Below are 19,793 nucleotides of genomic sequence, written 5' to 3'. Positions count from 1 at the left end.
TTGGCCATAGTGTTAGGCCCACCTTTGCGGGTGAGCACACAAATGCTTTCCTTGTGTTTTTATCAACTGCATAATGTTCCATGGTGTGGCCATTTCATCATTTGTTTAACTGTGGCACCGCTGATGGCCAGGGCTGCACAGCTTGGATTTGGATGCAGTTGTCTCTGCTTGCCTGGTCCTGTTTAAGTGCCTTTCCAGAAGAGTGAGTGCAGGTGATCAGGCACACTCATTTTTCATTGTAATATATGCTGCTGCATTATCCTACCAAAAAACGTTGCAAATGTACCAGTTCATCATCTGAGAATCTTACCCAGGCCTGGGATAGCACTTGTCTTATTGATCTTTTTCACCTCTGCCCATTTGAAAAGTACACACTGGTAGGTTGTTGCCTTAGTTGGCATTTCTTTAACAAACCTTGGACATCTTTTTACATATTTGATTGGCTGCTTTTATTTTTTCTTTGAAGCCAAGTTTGTAAATGTCCATTTTTACCCTTTGCTTGTTTTACTAGGGTCATTTCTTTTAGATTATAGGAATTTTTATTTTTTGTTTTTGAGACGGAGTTTCACTCTTGTTGCCCAGGCTGATTACAATGGCGCAATCTTGGCTCACTGCAACCTCCACCTCTCCGGTTCAAGCGATTCTCCTGCCTCAGCCTCCCGAGTAGCTGGGATTACAGGCATGTGCCACCACACCAGGTTAATTTTGTATTTGTAGTAGAGACCGGGGTTCTCCATGTTGGTCAGGCTAGTCTCAAACTCCTGACCTCAGGTGATCCACCCACTTCAGCCTCCCAAAGTGCTGGGATTACAGGTGTGAGCCACCGCACCCAGGAACTTTTTAACATACACACTTCCCATCTTTTCAAGCTCATGTGTTCCACTGAGAAATGATTTTTATTTATGTGGTGTGGGGTAGGGATCTGGTTTGATCCACCTCCCCATGCCCACCGTGGAGAAGTGCTTGTGGTAATGTCATTTCTGGAACTGCCTGTATTATCCTTCTGTTAGAAAAGTGGCACTTTTTGTTGGGCAGTTTTTGCACATTCCTGACTGGTGCTGGGAGAAGTCTGAGGTCTTCCTTTTCCCCCATCACTGCACAAGAGATTGAGGCTACAACAAGAAAAGGACTGGGCCTTCCTCTTCCCTGGCCTCTGAGCTCTTGGAACCTGCTTTGCAGCCTCCAGGCTGGCCTGGCTGAAGAAGTGGGTGGAGTGGGGCGGGGCCTGCTGCCTGGGTTGAGTGTAAATGCCCAGCTCAGCCTGAGCCTTCTCTGGGGACACCTGGCTTGTATGGGGCAGGCGCTTTGGGGTCAGCTGGATCTGGGTTCAGATCTTGGCTTCTCCAGTTTCTTGCTGTGTGACCTTGGGCCAATAGCTGCACTCCCCTGACCTTCAGAGACTAGCTGCGGTCCTTTCACTCTCTGAGGCCAGACCTGGGAACCCTTGGGCAGGTGTCTCACTTTGGGAAACCCTCAAAGGCTCTTGTCTTCCTGTCGCATTAATGGCTCTCCATCCAGATCTGCACCCCTTTTCCTCCTCCTTCGTGGCTAACTTAATGAAACCAAGTTTGCAAATAAAACATAATTTCAAAGACAGGCATGTTGTTGGAAGGTCTGGGATGGTCTTAACAGCTGTCTCTCTAATTACCGCAGATGCTAACGAGGTGCCTGAAGCCTCTGGTTACAGGAGCAGAGCTGCTGTTTGTTTGCCAGGGCTGGATAGGAAGCAGAGCTGCCAAGCCTGCCCCTCCATTGAGGTGCACACACACCTGAAGGCCCTTGGGCAGGCAGGGCCTGCAGCAGACCCTGTGCCTAGTCTCTGGGTGGGCCTCACCTCTGTGGCTGACTCAGCCAGCCCAGATGTGAACGTTTCTCAGGGACAGCTCTCCATTCACTCAGTTTGTCTATCAAGTGTCTGTGATGTCCCATGCACAGGCTCAGCCAGTGCTGGCAGTAGGGTATGGTGAGCAGGCCAGGCAGCTCCCACTCCAGAGGGGTTGGCAGGGGTGCGCAGGTTCCTTCAGAGAACAACAGATGGCGGGGGAGACCAGTGGGGGGGTGGTGGGGGGTACGTGTGCTGGGAGCTCCCTGGGAGCCTTTCTGGAAGGGGCACATTGGGTTGTGTGCAGAAGGGCCCATGAAGACACCAGGGGAAATTTCTGGTTGTAGAGGCAGCAGTTGCAAAGGCCCTGAGGTGGGACAGGAGGCAGTTCTCATACTACAGCATGGGGAGCCAGAGGGTGAGGGGTCAGAGTGGTCAGGTGCCCGCTGAGGGCCCGGGACTGTGCTACTGGCCCTGTGCTGTGCACTTGGGTGCTGGTGAACCTCCCTGGGTGAGCAAGCCTCCCCCGGTGGGTATGTCAGCATCCATGACACACCATAGGTGTGTCCCAGAGTAATATGGAGGGCCTAGCTGGGTGGTCCCTCAGAGGCCAGCAGATCACAGTCACACTTGACGTTGCGTAGTATGGGGTCCACCTGTGCCGCGGGCGGCAGGCCATGGGGAGCTTTGTCCTGCGCACCTCCAGCTGGGGAGCAGGCCCCTGGGAGGCTGGGGCTGGGCGGGGATCCTGCTGAGACCCGGGGAGACTTCTGGGTGAAATAGACAGGCCTCGGCCCTCCTTGATGCAGGCCCCGTGTGCCACGCCATTTTCCTTGCTATGCTACGGCGTCTCCTGGCTCGTGTGTAATTTAGGGTTTTCATGGGATATTTGTAGGGTGGGGTGGGTATGTTTTGTTTCCTGATTTTCTTGCAGTCTCTGCTGGGCTTTGGGACTAAGGCTATACTTGCCTCCTAAAGAGTTGGGAAGTGCTGCTCATTTTTCCTTGCCGGGAACACCGTGGCTGGCACTGGACGGGTGGAGGGGCAGGTAGGGGGTAGACTTGGGGGTCCTGGCTGCAGCCTTATGCCACCTCCCCCACAGGAGTGCGCTGGGGAGCCGCTGTTCATGCTTTACTGCGCCATCAAGCAGCAGATGGAGAAGGGCCCCATCGACGCCATCACGGGTGAGGCACGCTACTCCCTGAGTGAGGACAAGCTCATCCGGCAGCAGATTGACTACAAGACGCTGGTGAGCATGACCACCCTCTGTCCTGGGTGCCCTGGTGCCCCCCACCCCCCAATTGTGGGGCTGACACTGCTGCCCTGCTCCACCCCGCCCGCAGACCCTGAACTGTGTGAACCCTGAGAACGAGAATGCACCTGAGGTGCCGGTAAAGGGGCTGGACTGTGACACAGTCACCCAGGCCAAGGAGAAGCTGCTGGACGCTGCGTACAAGGGCGTGCCCTACTCCCAGCGGCCCAAGGCCGCGGACATGGACCTGGGTGAGCGGGCAGGGCCGTGGCTGCCTGGGGTGTGTGCTGGAGCAGAGGGGCAGGGCCATGGCCCAATACTGAGCTTGGCGGGGAAGTCCAGGCCAGTCTTCCGCACCAGGCTGGCGCTGGTCTAGAGGACAGTGGAATGGCAAGTGGGCTGTCCAGTCCCAGGTTGGGTGTAGAGGGTGGCTGCCCTGCCCTGGGCAGAGACTCTGGGAGGTGGTGGGTTCCAGTGTACTCTGGGAGGCAGTGGGCTCTTGGAGCCCTGAGGGGGATACTCAGGCTCATGAGAGGGGCAGGTGGAGCAACTGAGGGCCAGAGGGGATGGGACAGGTTTGGGGTGGGGCCCAGAGTCCTGCAGCAGATGTGACTGGAGAGGCTGGGGCTCCGTAGAAGCCTCGGTGCCAGGCTGAGGAGTTGGGGCCCTGAGGCTTGGGGAAGGCAGGGCAGACCCACTTAGGCTGGGGTTACTGTGGCAGATTGGGAGGGCTGCGGCAGGTTGCGGGGGGCTATGGCAGGTTAAGGGTGCTGCAGCAGGTGTGGAGATGTGTCCCTGGTCTGTGCTGGCGCTAGGAGCTGCAGGTGGGCCCCGTCCCACCTGTGTGATGGATCACTGCTGTGATGGAGGAGGGAAAGAGGCCCCAGCGGCCCCACCCTCCAACTCCCTCCTCTCCGCAGAGTGGCGCCAGGGCCGCATGGCACGCATCATCCTGCAGGATGAGGACGTCACCACCAAGATTGACAACGATTGGAAGAGGCTGAACACACTGGCTCACTACCAGGTGGCTCCTGGCCCTCCGACCCTAGCACAGGCCTCCCTCCCCTTGGGGCTTCCACAGCGCAGCTGCCAATGTTTGCAGCATGTGGGCTGGACAGCAGTGAGATCTGTCAGGGAGAGGAGGGGAGGTGGTCACGTATGTGTGTGGACCATCCCAAGACCCAGGCTGGGCTTGTGGGTTTGCCCGGCAGTCCTGGGCTGTCCTGATGTAGAGACCCAGACTGAGTGAGGCGGCTGCCTCCAGGCACAGCACTAGGGTGTCACTTGGGTTCCCAGCCAGGGAGCAGGAGTCTGGTGGTGCAGGGGCACCCTGGTGGGTCACAGGGTCCCTGGCCCTCTGCCCACAGGTGACAGACGGGTCCTCGGTGGCACTGGTGCCCAAGCAGACGTCCGCCTACAACATCTCCAACTCCTCCACCTTCACCAAGTCCCTCAGCAGATACGGTGAGGGGCCAGGCAGCGGGCGAGAGGGCAGCGTATGGGTCCCTGGCCTGGGCAGGACGTCCCCCGGGCTCCCACGCTGCAGCAGCCGGACAGGAGGACCCAGGGGCCGGTGTCAAGCCTGTCACTTGCATTCTTGACCCTACCCTCCAACTCTGGAGGCTGTGCCTCCCCCCGACTGTGTGTCCATACACAATTATGCCACCTTTGTGGTGTCATTGGCTGCCCCAAAATCCCACGTGGGTGGGGGTGCCATCCCCAGCTTTCAGATGGGGAAACTGAGCCTCGGGTGGGGGGTGCGGGGTGCCAGCCAACGCAGGCGCTGACAGCCTGGTGCTGCAGAGAGCATGCTGCGCACGGCCAGCAGCCCCGACAGCCTGCGCTCGCGCACACCCATGATCACGCCCGACCTGGAGAGCGGCACCAAGCTGTGGCACCTGGTGAAGAACCACGACCACCTGGACCAGCGCGAGGGCGACCGTGGCAGCAAGATGGTCTCGGAGATCTACCTGACGCGGCTACTGGCCACCAAGGTGGGTCTGGCTGGCAGATGGGGGCAGGGGACGCTGGACCAACCGAGCTCGGAGAAAGCGCCAAGCCCGGAGCAAGGCCCTCACCCCCACGCTGCTCCCATGGCCACTTGCCTAGTCACCCAGGAGGTGTAGGCAGCCAGGCAGAGCCCTGGAGCTCAGTGTCCCTGCCTGCCCCCCGCAGGGCACGCTGCAGAAGTTTGTGGACGACCTGTTTGAGACCATTTTCAGCACGGCACACCGGGGCTCGGCCCTGCCGCTGGCCATCAAGTATATGTTCGACTTCCTGGACGAGCAGGCTGACAAGCACCAGATCCACGATGCCGACGTGCGCCACACCTGGAAGAGCAACTGGTAACGCAGGGCGGGGGCACGGAGCGACATCCCCCAGGGCCAGGCCAGATGCGTTCCCAGGGCCCGAGGGCCTGTTCTGATCAGGAGCCCGCAATTGGGGCTCCTTGGCGTGGGGACACAACCCAGCAGGGGCATGGCAGGCCAGCCCTGTGCTAACTGGCCTTCCCTATCTGCCTGTGCCCCTTGACCCATGGCTCACCCTCTGTTCCAGCTGCTGAGCCCCTCCCACTGCTGCAGGAACTGTGTGCAGTGGCCCTGGGTGTGCACAGCTGTGCAGATATGAGTGTGGGCTGCAGCATGAGAAACAGGGCACACTGGACCAGCCCTGAGCCAGCTGGTTGCAGTGATGAGGGCAACAGGGATTGCAGGTACTCCTGGTACTCTTTAGTGCGAAGAATTTACAGCCTCCCCACTGCAGTGCAGGGCCGGGCCAGAGCCTGCTTACTGAGGCCCAGAGACCCAGCCACTTGCCACGATCTCACGGAGCAGGTGGAGTACAGAGCAGGGCCTGCCCAGACTGCACCGTGCACAGCTACACCAATGTGAGCTGGGGCTCTGTGAGGCTGAGTTTCGTTATGAAGAGGCACCTAGCCTCTGAGTGGCCTGTCCCCAGAGTGTCTGCCTCCCTGACCAGCTAGTCCCTTGCTTTCCTCTGGCCTGGCCTACTTCTGGGACAGTGACCTGCTTCTTCCCTGGTCATGGGCTGCCCAACTTGGCAATGTTGGCTTTCTCTCTGCCACACAGGCAGGCCAGCCCTTGGCCTCACTTCTTACTCAGGACCCCCAGGCTCTGGTCTGTAGCCCCCTGCCCCGGTTGGCACACCCTAGCCGCACCCTAGCTCCTGGAGCAGGTCCCTGCTGTGTGTGTGTGTGTGTGTGTGTGTGTGTGTATGTGTGTGTGTATGTGGCCCCCACCCCAGCAGACAGCCCCACCCTTGCCTGCTGCAGGGGAGCACCTCTCTGTGCACCAGCTCCCACAAACTGCATGGCCCAGGGGTTCTGGGGTGGGACTGCTCCCCCATACTTGGGGTCAGGTGGATGCCGTCACCTATATGGCTGGACCCTGCTTCACCAGGAAGTGCCCCTCCTCACCCTGCATCCTGCTGGGGTTTCCCACCAGGGAGACCTCCACTGTCTTAGCTCCCCTCTCTCCTGGACTGTCCCTGCCACCTCTGCAGGCTCCCAGGCCAGCAGCCACCCCTTACTTGGTCTTGTCCAGCCCATGTGTTGCTTCCCAAACCTGGGATGCAGCCACTCCAACCTGTCCCAGCTCCACCCACTGCTCGCGGAGTCTTGGGTTGAGATGAAGTGTCACAAAGCCCCTCTCCTGGGCCATGCTGATTGGGCACAGCAGGAGAGGGGGGCCTCCAGGGACACAGTGTCTCCAGATCAGCATGCTCTGGGAGAATGTTCTGTCACAGTGGAACATTCTAGACCTGTGCTGTCCAGGGTGGTGGCTCCTGAGCGTTTCAAATGGCACTGGTGTGGCTGAGGGTCTGGGCTCTTAACTTCATTTAAGTTAAGCAGCCACATGTGGCCAATGCTGCCAGGCAGCCCAGCTGATGGCAGTCCCTTAGGTGGTGTTTGGGGCACAGAGGGCTGGTCTCTGTAGGAATGGGTCTCCTGAGCCAGAGCTGAGCTGCAGGTCTCAGTGCAGGAGCCAGGAGTGCAAGCCAGCATGCAGGCCTAGGAGGGCGGTGGCTGTGTGGAGTGGGCCCCTGAGGGCCTGGTCACATCTTGCCCTTGTGCAACCGAGTGCATTTGAGCACGCCTGTCTTGTGATGCTCTGCGTGAGATGCAGGTGGTGGGAGCAGCACATCTCTGGTTGGGCGACAGGGGACGGCCCTCACTTACCCATGGGCCCTGTACCTCTGTGGGCCTCGTTTCCCCATCTGCATGGAAAGCCATGCCCACTTTGGATTTGGAGCCAGGAGGGCCACAAGGTCGCTGCTCAGGAGGGAGTAGAGGCCTGTCTGAGCGGCGCCTGGACTCTCACCTGCAGCCTGCCCCTGCGCTTCTGGGTGAATGTGATCAAGAACCCACAGTTTGTGTTCGACATTCACAAGAACAGCATCACAGACGCCTGCTTGTCGGTGGTGGCCCAGACCTTCATGGACTCCTGCTCCACCTCTGAGCACAAGCTGGGCAAGGACTCGCCCTCCAACAAGCTGCTCTACGCCAAGGACATCCCCAACTACAAGAGCTGGGTGGAGAGGTGGGTGGAGGGGGCAGGGGTTGGGGGCAGTGGCCTGGGGGGCAGCCTGGACTCTGCTTATGTGCCCACCTGGCCACTCACCTGCAGGTACTATGCGGACATCGCCAAGATGCCGGCCATCAGCGACCAGGACATGAGTGCGTATCTGGCTGAGCAGTCCCGCCTGCACCTGAGCCAGTTCAACAGCATGAGCGCCTTGCACGAGATCTACTCCTACATCACCAAGTACAAGGATGAGGTGAACACCATGGGAGCCCACAGGCTGGGCTGGGAGGACTCGCTGGCCCCTGTCACAGCCACCTGCTCTGCCCAACCCTGCCACTCCTCCCTGAATCTCTGGGCTGCCATGGGCCACCTTCACTCCTCTGTACCCGCTGGCCACCTGGTTCCTTGGTGCCAGGAGGGAACCTGCCAGGCCGAGCGGAGAAGGCCGTGGTGGAGTCACTGTGTGCAGCCATGTGGGGTCAGGGGTGGGGAAGATGGGATGGCAGCTTCTTCCTGAGGGAGAGGGTGTGTGGGTGGTGAGCAACTTCCCTGAGGGGCACATTTCAGGGTTTTCCAGGCTGGACCAGCGTCTCCAGGGCTGGGCATAGGGTCTTGGCAGAGCTTTCCTTTCAGTATCTTTTCTGCTGACTTGGAGTGAGGCCACGTACATGGAACTGGGGAAGGGGTCCAGGAGACATCCAGGAAGGACTGGCTACTGGGCCGCACAGGACAAGAGCACAGGGCCAGAAGGCAGGACAGGCTCAGCCTGTGCGAAAGCTCTGAGGGCTGGGAAGGCCACGGGAGTGAACCAGAGCCACCCTGGGGAGGCCGGGGCAGGTGCAGCAGAGGCAAGGAGCCTTCCCAGGGTGCCGCAGGAGGCAGGCAGGAGGCAGAGGGCTGTCCTCAGGCAGGTGCCCCAGGGGAGCAGAGGAGCAACCAGAGACCGTATGTATTAGGGTGGGGGGTGGGGACAAAACCTGGGGTCCTGGGGCTCACCAGGGAAATGGGAGCTGAGGCTCTCTGAGGAGCTCTGCTTTAAAGGGGCACAGAAACCCCAGGGTGTGAGGACTGGATGGAGACATGTCAGCAGCATAGCCAGGCAGCCAAAGGATCAGAGCCTGCTGTTTTAGGGGGTGAGGGTAGGATGATGACAGGGGTGGGGCTCATTCTCCGTATTGGGGTCCTGGAGGGTCCAGGCTCACAACCAAGGTCCCTTGGCCAGGGATAGATGGGGTTGAACCTCTGGTACCTGTTCTGGAGGCATCCGCCCTGGGCCTGCTGAGTGTGTGGAGGCTGGTGGCCCAGCATGCTGACAGCTCTCTTGGCCCTGCAGATCCTGGCAGCCCTGGAGAAGGACGAGCAGGCGCGGCGGCAGCGGCTGCGGAGCAAGCTGGAGCAGGTGGTGGACACGATGGCCCTGAGCAGCTGAGTCCCGGCTGTGATCGTCCAGCAGGACGCAGCGTGAGGGCGGCTGAGCAGGGACCGGGGCAGCCCTCGCCGCATGCGTGTGGAGTGTCCGGTGGTGCTCGGGCCGCCGCAGTGCAGCGACTGCCCGGCCCTCCCTCCCCTGCCTCGCCCGGCCAGGTCCCGGCTCTTCCTGTGTGGAGGTGATGGTACCTGCCACACCACAGCTGCGCACACAGCTGCTTGCTCAGGGGCCGGGACAGCACAGGGTGCTCAGGCCGGCCAAGGACCTTCATTGCCTGGCAAGAGCTGCCTGGTGGCCTTCATGGGAGAAGGGCTGACCTCTGAGGGGCTGAGGGGTGAGGCCAGGGCCCTCCAGGGGGAGGGGTAGCCAGCTTGGGCTGTCCCCTTGAGACCGGGACAAGAGGCTGGGGGTGTCAGCATTCCCGGCTTCCCAAGCTGCCCCCAGGCGGCAAGAGTCTGAGGGTCTGGGGGTCCGGTTGGCAGCTGGAGAAAGAGGCAAAAAGCCCATAGCCGGGCAAGAGGAGCTCAAGTCAGTCTGGGCCCATTGCCACCGCCTCCCACATCCAGCACCCACGCCCGCTGCACCGCTGCCATCCTCAGATTCACCGCGTGCTCTGCGTGGCCGAGGCCGGAGCACCACATCCACCTCGCCCCAGAGAGTCCCTGCTCCCTCCTATGGAGGGGCTGTGGGCCAGGCTGCTCAGACTCCTGGGTGGCTTCCAGACGGACCGGGCAGCCCCTCTCCGTCCTCAGGGCTGTGCCTCTGGGAGCCACTGGGCCAGGGGCCCTGGGTCACAGAGAGCACGTTCCCGTTATTTATTCCCCTCCGCGTCCTACGCAGGCTGCCCTGGCAGCTGCCTTCAAGGGTAGGCCGAGCTCCCCGCCATGGAGCCCCTGAGGGCAGCCCCTGAGCACTCCTCTCTCTCCACTCTCTCTGTCCCTGCCCCGGCGGCTTCCAGTGTGGCATCTCAGCAGGGTCCTGGCCCCTCCAGAGCAGTGGGACATCTGGGGACTGTTTTTGTTTGTAGGGGAAAAAATTCTGCTGCACTCTGCTTGGGCCTTGAGGTCTGTGGCAGGGCCCCTCTGGCCTGCAGTGGCCTGGATCTATCTGGGCCATGAGTGACGGGCAGTGACCAGAGGGACTGGAGGCCAGCGGTGTCCACCCTTGCCTTCAGCAAGAGAGAATGCATTCTTAAAAGAAAGCTGTACATGTATATATATGCACATATATATATGTGGCTCTAGCCTCAGGCTCCAGCCCCAGTGGGGTACTGTACATTAACTGAAGAGGAATTTTAAAGACGATTTGAACAAAAAAATGAAGGCAGTGGGAAAGCAATGCCAAATGACTGTGGAGAAAGTGGCCGGAGCCTCCCTGGAGTGGAGCAGCCCTGAAGTCCCCTGACCTGCGGGCCGCTGTTTTGGTTTGACATGACAAGGAAAGGACTTCCTGCTGACCCTGAGAGCCTCCGGGGTGCCGTGGCACCACGGGGCATGCATGATTGTGCTAGCGTTTAGTCTGAGTTGATCTTTTTAAAACTGCAAGTGTTGAATACTAGAGGTTGTTAGACCTTTTTTTATGTTTTTTAATTAGTCACTTGTAAAAGCAAACAAGCGGTCCATCCCCTTTTCAAGGCCACTTTTTTGATGGTACCGAAGATCCCATGGACTTTAAGGGACAGCTAACTGTGGCCAGCCCCAGCCTCGTATCCTCGGCCAGGCCCAAGGAGAGCACTCGGCCCCACGGGGTGTGCCAGTCTCGCAGTCGCCCCTCCTGAGCAGCGTGAGCCAGATGACGCCGCAGAGACCCGCCCCTCCCCTGAACGTGGGTCGGTGTGGAGTGGGTGACTGCTGACTCGGAGCTCACTGGCCCCGTGGGCACCGTGCCAGGGCTGGGGCGTTCTGCTGCTGCCACGCCCAGCTCAGGCCTGGGCCCGCCTCTGCCGCCAGCCCACTGAGGAGGTGGGCTTACTCCCTGGGTAGACTTGGGGGCCAGAGCTGACTCTGGGGGCCAGTCCATATATAGTGGCTGGGCTGTTTTTTTCAGTAGCCCCTAGCATTGTCTGGGATTCCCGTCCCTGAATGCGCCTCCACCTATCTTCCGATGCTTCCTGGCTGCGGTGGGGTGGGAACCTCAGTTTCCCCCGAAGTCTTCCCTGGATGCTGGCTTCAGGTTGAAGTCCCTGGTTCTTCCAGTTCCTCACGGGTTAGATAGGGGCTCCTGCATCACCTTCAGAATCCAGTTCCAACCCCCACCCTCAGGCCTTGTGCCCTGCTCTGCCCTGCCAGGGTGCCCTTGTCCATGTGAGTAGCATGGGCGGGAGGTGGGGACGACAGTGGTGATGAAGGGGGTGCACCACAGGCCTCATATGGAGCAGTTCCCACAGGGGCGTGTGGCGGGGGCCTGGCCACCACAGAGCACATGGCTGTGTCTAGGCGCAAGCACTTTAGCAGTATCTGTTTACATGCGCAAGGATCAAGCCGACTACCCGTGCTGTCTACTGGGACAGCAGTCTCCGAGCTACTCCATACCTCCCTCTGCCAGTCGTGGAGTTGGGTCCCAGTTCCCACTTGTCACTGGTTCCCACTGTGCGCCTAACTGCAGCACCCGGGAGCTCTGGCCTGGGGCTGGAGGCCCTGGTAGGAACTGCCGTTGGAGTCCGCTCTGTGCCCAGCAGCAGTGAGCGGCTCCCGTGGGCCCTGTGTCTGCAGGAGCCGGGGCTGCGGCACATGTGCTGTGAAACCGACACCCACCTGGCGTGCTGTTGCCGCCACTTGCTTTCCACAGCATTTCCTACCCTGTTCCGTGTCCTCCCTCTCCCCGCGCCTGGCTCAGGAGTGCTGGAACAGCTCACGCCTCCGCCTGGGAGCCTGGCCTCTTGATATACCTCGAGCTTCCCCTGTGCTCCCCAGCCCCAGGACAACCGGCCCCTTGGCCTGAAGAGCTGGGGGCCCCAAGACCTGCAGCGTGGAGTCCGGGGCAGAGCCCGGAGCGGCGTGCTGTCCCACCAGAGCCTTCGCCCTGGCTCTCTCCCTGTCTGGATTCAGTGGCTCACGTTGGTGCTACACAGCTAGAATAGATATATTTAGAGAGAGAGATATTTTTAAGACAAAGCCCACAATTAGCTGTCCTTTAACGCCGCAGAACCCCCTCCCAGAAGAAGAGCGATCCCTCGGACGGTCCGGGCGGGCACCCTCAGCCGGGGCTCTTTGCAGAAGCAGCACCAATGACTGTGGGCCCGGCCCTCAGATGTGTACATATACGGCTATTTCCTATTTTACTGTTCTTCAGATTTAGTACTTGTAAATAAACACACACATTAAGGAGAGATTAAACATTTTTGCTAAAAGCTCTTGGCTCCAGGTTTTCCTTGCTGGGAGGCAGGGGCGGTTGCAGGAGCGCAGGCACATCCCAAGCACCGAAGCGTCTCTCCCTGGGAGACTCAGCCACACCCAGGACAGATGGCCCCACACTGTGAGCTGGGTGCGCTCAGTCCAGGTGACACATTGGAGCCCTTGGCGGAAGCTAAAACACCAGTGCCTGACTCCCACTGGAGCCTTGGAGCTTCCTGGGGCTGAGCGGTGGTCACTTTTATATGCTCCCCAGGTGATTCTCCCGTGGCACCCCTAGCTCGGAGCAGTTGCTTCCAGCCCATGCTGCAAGGCAGGCATTTCGGGGTGCCTTGTTAACTAAAATCAGATTCTGACCCCGAGGGGCCCATGAGCGACAGCCTGGGGGATCCGAGGCTGCAGTCCTGGGCCCCCTGCCTTCAGTAGCCAAGGCTGGAATTGTGTTTCCCAGATTCGCAGGCAAGGAACCGGGTTTGAAAAATGTTGGTCTTTCCAACAGAGACAGGCTATGCTGCTTCATCTCATGAAAATGTGTACAGATACTAATGATGGAGGTGTGGACGCAGCTTCTGCCAGTGCATGGCTTTGGTCAGTGGCCCCATCCCTGGGCTCATTTCATCCATGGACCAACAGGGGTGGCTGCTCCTGCCGCAGAGGGTGGGTGCAGGGTCAGGTGTGACACATCCCCAAGGGTCCTGGGCACCTGCTTTGTAGCTGTGTCTTCAGGCAGACCCCAGGCTTGACCATCTGAGCACTCACTGCCTGTAAGTGAACTCACTGGGACTTCCAGCAACCCTGTGAGGTTGGTGGCAGCTGCAGCTGAAGCTGAGGAATTGAAGCAGTGGTTGCACAATGTGTCCCAGCCACAGGGTGGTAAGCAGCAGCCTGCCCAAACCTAGGCCCTTGGGACCCCAGGCCCTCCCCACCACCCCCAAGCTCCCACCTGTCTCCCTCCAGCCTCTCCATGGACTCGTTGCTAGGGCTGACAGTGGCCCATAAGTCATCATCAATACCTCCCACTCCCAAACAGGCGCATCTTGACAGTGGTGCTGCAAGCACCAGCTCCGTGCCAGGCTCAGTAACTGGAGAGAAATCAGTGTAATCACCACAAAATTGCATCGGAAACAAATTTAGCAAATGTGGTCCCGTTTAGGGTGTGACGCAGCCTGTTCTCATGGTTCAGTCCCCTTCAGCTTTTTTTCCGGCACAATCAGCCCTGCCTCAATTACCCTCATTAGGCCTCCGAGGGCTCCGGCCCGTCAGCCTGGAAGCTGAGCCATCTCTGAGCCGCAATCAGCGCTCACTGTGCGAGTGATCGGGTGCAATTACACAGCAGCGGTGATGGGGCCTTCTGATTGCTGCGCGAGTGCACTGGCTCCTGAGGGTATTAAACCATCAGCTATTAATGCTGGTGGCTCTGAGCAGGGCACCTGGATGGGCTCTCTTCAAGGCAAGGGCGAGGTCAGCCTGTGGGCCTGGGCAGGATGGAGGCACCTCCCCACCCAGAGCAGATCCAGAGGTGACTTCGGACTTCCCACCTAGGCCCCAGAGCAGCCACAGCTCGAGAACAAACACAGGCTCTGAGCAGAAATAAAAAATAACAGGCCAGGCTAAAACCTGACACAGTGACTCTAGATGGTGCAGTGCCCTGAAGAAAACTGGTGGCATGGGAGGGTGCCCACCTGGCCAGGTGGGCAGGGAAGGCCTGGGGAGGGATGGAGGAATCGAGGCCTGAGAAACAAGGAGCCAGCTGAGGTGACATCGGGGAGAGCACTCCTGTGTCTGGAGGAACGGAAGAGGCCAGGTCAGTTCTGTGCAGGGAGGTGCAGGAGGTGCTATGCCTTGGGGAGTGAGGAGGGTGGGCTCTGATTCGTATCTGGCAGTCTCGGGACGAGGCCAGAGGAGGCTGGAGACCAAGAGGCTCCTGCAGGTGTCCCCAGAGCCCATGGTCCACAGGGCCCCTTTAGGGCCTCCCTGGAGAGCCATCAGCCCTGATGGTGGAGCTTTGGGGGCAGATGTGTTCTTTCTGAGGACAACCATCATGGAGTTGTCGATGGAAGTGACTTGGGTCATATCCAGGCTGAACGTCTAGTCCTGGAGCAGAGCCTCCAGCCAGCCTGCACTGGTCACGTAGGCAGGTGCACCACAGACCTTTGGGGAATGGTACACGGATGTTGGGGAGTGGTTTCTGCAGCATACAAGGCTGCCAGGCTGTAAGTCAGTACCAGGACCAGCCCCATTGTAGGGAAGAGAACCTGGGAGCAGAGAGGTGAAGTCACTACCCTCAAGGACACACATTTACCCATGGTGGGACCAGGATTCAAATTCAGACGCTCTACTTCGTGCTGCAGCGCTCCTCCAGTGGCTGGAGACTCCTTGAGCACAACACCAGGGCCTGATGCCCACAGTCTGGACACAGAGCAGACGGGCATGAGCAGCTGGCAGTGAGCGAAGCCCTGGGGCTTTGGGAACTTTGAGGAAAGCATGTTCTCAGGAGCATTTCCCCTGTAGCTGCCTTGTAGATACCACCAGCCACAGCCCGTTGAGTCTGCCCCCGTGGCTGGGAGACTCATGCACTCTCCCCAGTGTGGGGTCTGTTTGAGAGATGGGCTTTCCAGCCATCATTGCTGCATCCAGCTAAAACCACCCTGAGAGGCACCTGAGCACATGTTCCCGCTGGGTGCCCCCCTGCATTAGAAATGGTAGAAACTTAAGCTGTCTAGAGCAAGAAAGGGAACTGGCGGGCTCTTGAAGTTGAAAAGTCCAAGGGTGCATCTACCTCAGGCATGGCTGGATCCAGGGGCTCCTAGAGGTCATGAGGAGTCTGTCTTCCTTCTCTGTCCTTTGTATGGGCCTCATTCTCAGGCTAACTCTTCCCAAGGTGGGGGGCAGCGATGACCACCAGCAGCTCTAGGCCTACCAGTTGAGCAGTCCCGGTGAAAACAGGACATGCTTGGTTATCGTGCACATTCAGGTAGGGATTTCATTGGCCAATGTTTGGGGCAATGTCTTGATTTGCTATTTGAGCCCGTCATTCCGGCCTGAAGGATGAAGTGCTCTGATTGGGAAACCCAGGCCACATGCCAGAGGAGGGATTAGTCCATTTGAACAGCAGGGTTTTGCAGATTGTGGAGAAGTGCGCAGGTGGAGGGGAGGGTCTCCCCACTGCTGGTGGGAAGGAAAACCGTACAATTGTCGTCGACAAGGTGTGGCGGCTTCTGAAAAGTTAAGTATAGAATCACCATGCAACCCAGCACCCCCGCTTCTGGGTAAACACACAAAAGAATGGAGAGCAGAGTCTCAGAGACACTTCCACACCCACGTTCACAGCAGCACTATTCACACAGCCAAAAGGCGGAGGCACCCCAAGCATCCATCGACAGGTGAATGGACAAAATGTGGTGCATCCAAACAGTGGAATCCCATTCAGCCTTTGAAAGGAAGGAAATTCTCACTATGACATGGATGAACTTGAAATAAGCCAAGCACAAAAAAACAAATACTGTATGACTCCACTTTCACGAGGTCCCTAAAGGTCCCTAGGTAGTCACAGTCATAGAGACAGAGATAGAATGGTGGGCACCAGAGGGTGCGGGAGGAGGGATGGGACTTAGAGTTGGATGGGGACAGAGCTTCAGTGGAGAAGATGAATGTTCTGAGACGGATGGTAGTGATAACTGCAGAACAATGGGGATGCTCAGTGCCACTGAGCTGTGCACTTAAAAATGGTTCAGATGTTATATTTTATGTTACATGTGTTTTCTCACATTTAAAACTAATAATAAAGTTTTTAAAAAAGAGTTTGAGTTTCACTGTGTGGATACGAATGCCACAGACTGTCCTCAAGCAGGAGACACGCACCGCCAGCTGTAGCAATGCTGGCGCCCCAGCCTCCCTGCAGCCCTGGCCTCTCCTTGCTCACTGCCCTAGGGATGCTGGCATCTCTGGCTGCTGCTCACAATGTCCAGGGCAGAGCCTCTCATCTCCCTACCATGCCCCATCGTGGGCTCCCCATCTTGGCAAAGCCACCTCCATATGGAACCCTCCCAACCCCACAGAAGATCCTGCCCCACCAAGCAGTCCTGCCTGGGTGACCTGCCACATGCTGTCTGTGGCAGGCCTATCCCTCGCTGGGCTGCAGTCACAGGCAGCAGGGCTACCCCAGGAACAGCACCATGGCCTCCACCCCAGGCAGGGCCAGGATGGAGAAGGAGCTCAGGATGTTCAGATTCCCAGACAGCACGAGTCCTGTCGGCTGTGCCCCTGTCCAGGGACATCCCCAACTCTCTCCGAATCTGTGCCTCTGCCCAGAATCTCAGGTTCCAGTTTTCACCTTGCAACTCATTGCTCCCAGGTGAACGTTCCTGAAGCCCAGCTTTGACAAATACGCTTTTCTTTGTTTATGAGACTGTTTGCATTTTTTCTAATGGATAGACATTTTCTCCTTATATAACCACTGTGTCATTATCACACTAACAAAATTAATGTCTGCATATTCCAATGTCCTTAACTGTCTCAAACCTGAATTTTCACAGAGGGATTGCTTAGATTTGGATGAGGCCCCCTGTTACGCTTGGTTTTTTGTCTCCCCTGTTTGGATCCCCAGTGCTCCCCTTCTGTTTTCCAGCCATTTTAATTGCAGAACCAGGTTATGTGTCTGAAGACTTGGACACCACGGACTTGGGTGGCATTTGACAAGTGGTTCCATCCCTGCTTGCTGGGTTGCAGGTTCAATCTCCCAGCAGGCAGTGCTCCCTGCCACACCTGCCAGGAGGCCCCAGAGAAGTCGGGCTGACCAGGAGTTCGGGGCACAGCCTTGGCATGCCCTCGCCTTCGCATCTCTCGCTCCATGCACCCAGGTCTTCCATCTATCCGAACTTTTTCTCTGAAAACACTCTCCCTTTTTCGACTAGAAGAAATTGTTCAAATGGAAAACTTGATGGCACTGAGTGGATACCGTGAATAGGACAGAACCATTCCTAATAGAGGAGGTCTGTACAAATAACTACAAGAGGTAAAAATAATCTTAAATTCTAGCAAAAAGCTGTTGCCCACGTAAAGGCTTCCCTCTGATCAATGGCAAGGTGCTAGTGAGAGGCTGGAGACCCCAGCAGGGCTCTGTTCTTGGTGCACGGATCTCTGGGCTACATTCTACCTGCCGGTTCAGGGGTCTGTCTCTGGTCTGCCATTCTCTCTCTGGGGACGTGTGACCTTGCAAAGTCCACTTCTCAGCCCCCACCACTGGCTGCCTGGAGGGAGATTGGGTGGGAGAGAGAAGAGGCCCCGCTCTCAGCTTCCCTGGCCCTCCCTTGGGGTGGGCATCCTCCCTTGTGCTGGCCTGTGCCGGTGACAGCCCCTCCTCTCCCTGCCCCTCTGGCCTGGATGAGCACAGCTTCCTGCTGCCCCCCCCGCTTTGTGGTGCCCTGTGAAGGTGACTGAATGTGTCAACTTGCCTGGGCCTCGGGTGCCCAGATACGTGGCCAGGCCTTGTCCGAGTGCTTGTGAGGATGTTTCTGGATGAGATGAGCATTTGGGTGGGGACTGAGTGAACCAGACCACCCTCCCGGACACAGGTACACCTCCTACATCAGGCGAGAGCCTAGAGAGAACAAAAGCTTGACCCTCCCCAGAGGAAGAGAATTCCTCCCGCCTGACAGCCTTTGGGCTGGGACACGGGTCAGACTCGAACTGAAACATGGACTCTCCCTGAGTCCTAAGCCAGCCAGCCTCCTGGCTCTTCTCACGCTCGCCCTGCAGGCCCCGGGACTTACCCTCCATGAGACCACAGGCCAACTCAGAACAACCTGTCTGTCTACCTATAGCTACTGAGAACCCTGACGCATTTCCCTCTGCCGATCCACCTTCCTTCCACCAGATGCTGCCTGCGGCGGGGGGTCCTACCTAAGGCTGTCACCAACCACCCAGATGCTGCCTGGTGTGAGCGGAGCTGGGGCCCAGCCTGCCCTGTGCATTCCCTTGCCCCTGCCATGCCCTCCCCAGCACTTTTCGTCTTTTGTTCCACGTGGCCGAGCCTGCCCGGTGACTTCCACCCCTCCAAGTGGGGCTCTGAGTGGGGCTCACCTCCCCTGGGCTTGGTTTCTCAGACAACTTGGCACCCGCAGGTGTGCAACATTCCTGTCATTCTTTGCACATTTGCCAGCCTGAAAGGCTGAGGGAGGGTGCAAAAACAGTTTTAAGTCCAAGAAAGAGAGCCAGAAGTCCTCTTGTCTCTTAGTGAAACAAATTCCTTAAAAAGTAGTTTTCAAGACACAAATTCCTTTTTAAAATGATCAGTCCACGAGAGCAGAAGGGGCAGGCCTGAGTGGGGATCCTGGTCTTGTGGCCTGTGCCTCCTGTGATTCGGAGCAAGTCTCTGTCTCTTTCTCAGCCTCAGTTTCTCCATTGTAGAATGAAGGAACAATTATAATGGCCAGCGCCCTCCCCTGCAGGGTGGGGTTGAACTGTGTGATGATTTCGTGCCTTCTAAACCCATGTTTCCTGGAGGGTGGATATTGCCTGGGACAAAGAAGCCCTCATTCCTCCTGGTCACAGGCCATTGAGACAGAGGGAACTGGGTTCGCCCAACCCTTCTGCTGCCTCACCTGTCAAAAGCAAAGCTTGGATAGGAAGAGACTCAGTTAACCCTCCACATCTGGCAGAGTCAGGGGTCATGGTGAGGGAGGCCCCAGCTCTCCTGGTGGGACTGAGAAAGGTGGGTGTGAAGAAGAGGCCTGCTTTCTCCCCTGAGAGACAGCACCCCTTGTTTCCTGTGAAGGGGTGAGTGACCCAGAAGTTCCCTATGGCCCCTCAAGTGGTAGAGAGGTGCTGAGAAGTCTGGCAGACCAGCAGGGCCTGGAGTCAGGAGGAGGGGGCTGCTGGGCGGGGCTGCAGAGCCAACACACATCTAGAAGCCAGGGGCATTCAGGACTGAGAAGCAGAGGGAAGAGACAACTCCAGGGAGTACCAAATACACTCTAGTCTATCCTGATGTCGTCCCATGGAGTCGTGCAGTGTACAACCCGCACAGCTGTACATGGTGGACCTGAGTGTGCTGAGGCATTCCCACAGGAGGCCCACAGAGCTGACCTCCCCTTCCCTACTGCCAGAAAGACCCTGGAGCTTTGCGTTAGGCCCCAGTGTCATCTTGGGAAGAAGGAAGAAAAGGGAGAAAGATCCTGATAGGAACTTGAACTGCGACCAGAACTTACCATTTTCCCGCAAGAGACTATGAAAACAAGAGAGATCATTTAAATAGCACTAGATTAAGCTATTTTCAAAGTTTGGAATGTTGTTCCTGTTTCCCAGTAGGACAGAAGCTTGGGAGCAAAATTAGGTAAGTTACAGACAATTAAGAAGCTCCATTAACAAAATGCCTGAGCAGAGCTGTGTACATTCT

The 19,793-nt window shown here is 57.8% G+C and overlaps 1 protein-coding gene across 1 annotated transcript in view; it reads left to right on the top strand.

Annotated features, from left to right (window-relative positions):
- PLXNA1 (plexin A1) overlaps nucleotides 1-12,396 on the top strand; it is a 52,866-nt gene extending 40,470 nt beyond the window's left edge. Inside the window, exons 23-31 of the mRNA XM_011971501.1 lie at nucleotides 2,925-3,071; nucleotides 3,166-3,325; nucleotides 3,995-4,098; nucleotides 4,442-4,538; nucleotides 4,878-5,068; nucleotides 5,250-5,419; nucleotides 7,421-7,633; nucleotides 7,721-7,871; nucleotides 8,952-12,396. Of these exons, the coding sequence (XP_011826891.1) occupies nucleotides 2,925-3,071; nucleotides 3,166-3,325; nucleotides 3,995-4,098; nucleotides 4,442-4,538; nucleotides 4,878-5,068; nucleotides 5,250-5,419; nucleotides 7,421-7,633; nucleotides 7,721-7,871; nucleotides 8,952-9,047 (1,329 nt within the window). The 3' untranslated portion in view covers nucleotides 9,048-12,396. The remainder of the gene's footprint in view (nucleotides 1-2,924; nucleotides 3,072-3,165; nucleotides 3,326-3,994; nucleotides 4,099-4,441; nucleotides 4,539-4,877; nucleotides 5,069-5,249; nucleotides 5,420-7,420; nucleotides 7,634-7,720; nucleotides 7,872-8,951) is intronic.
- The last annotated feature ends 7,397 nt before the right edge of the window (nucleotides 12,397-19,793 follow it).

Source organism: Mandrillus leucophaeus, unplaced genomic scaffold, assembly GCF_000951045.1.
Source record: "Mandrillus leucophaeus isolate KB7577 unplaced genomic scaffold, Mleu.le_1.0 Scaffold123, whole genome shotgun sequence".
Taxonomy (NCBI): domain Eukaryota; kingdom Metazoa; phylum Chordata; class Mammalia; order Primates; family Cercopithecidae; genus Mandrillus; species Mandrillus leucophaeus.
This window is presented reverse-complemented; position numbering and strand designations above follow the sequence as displayed.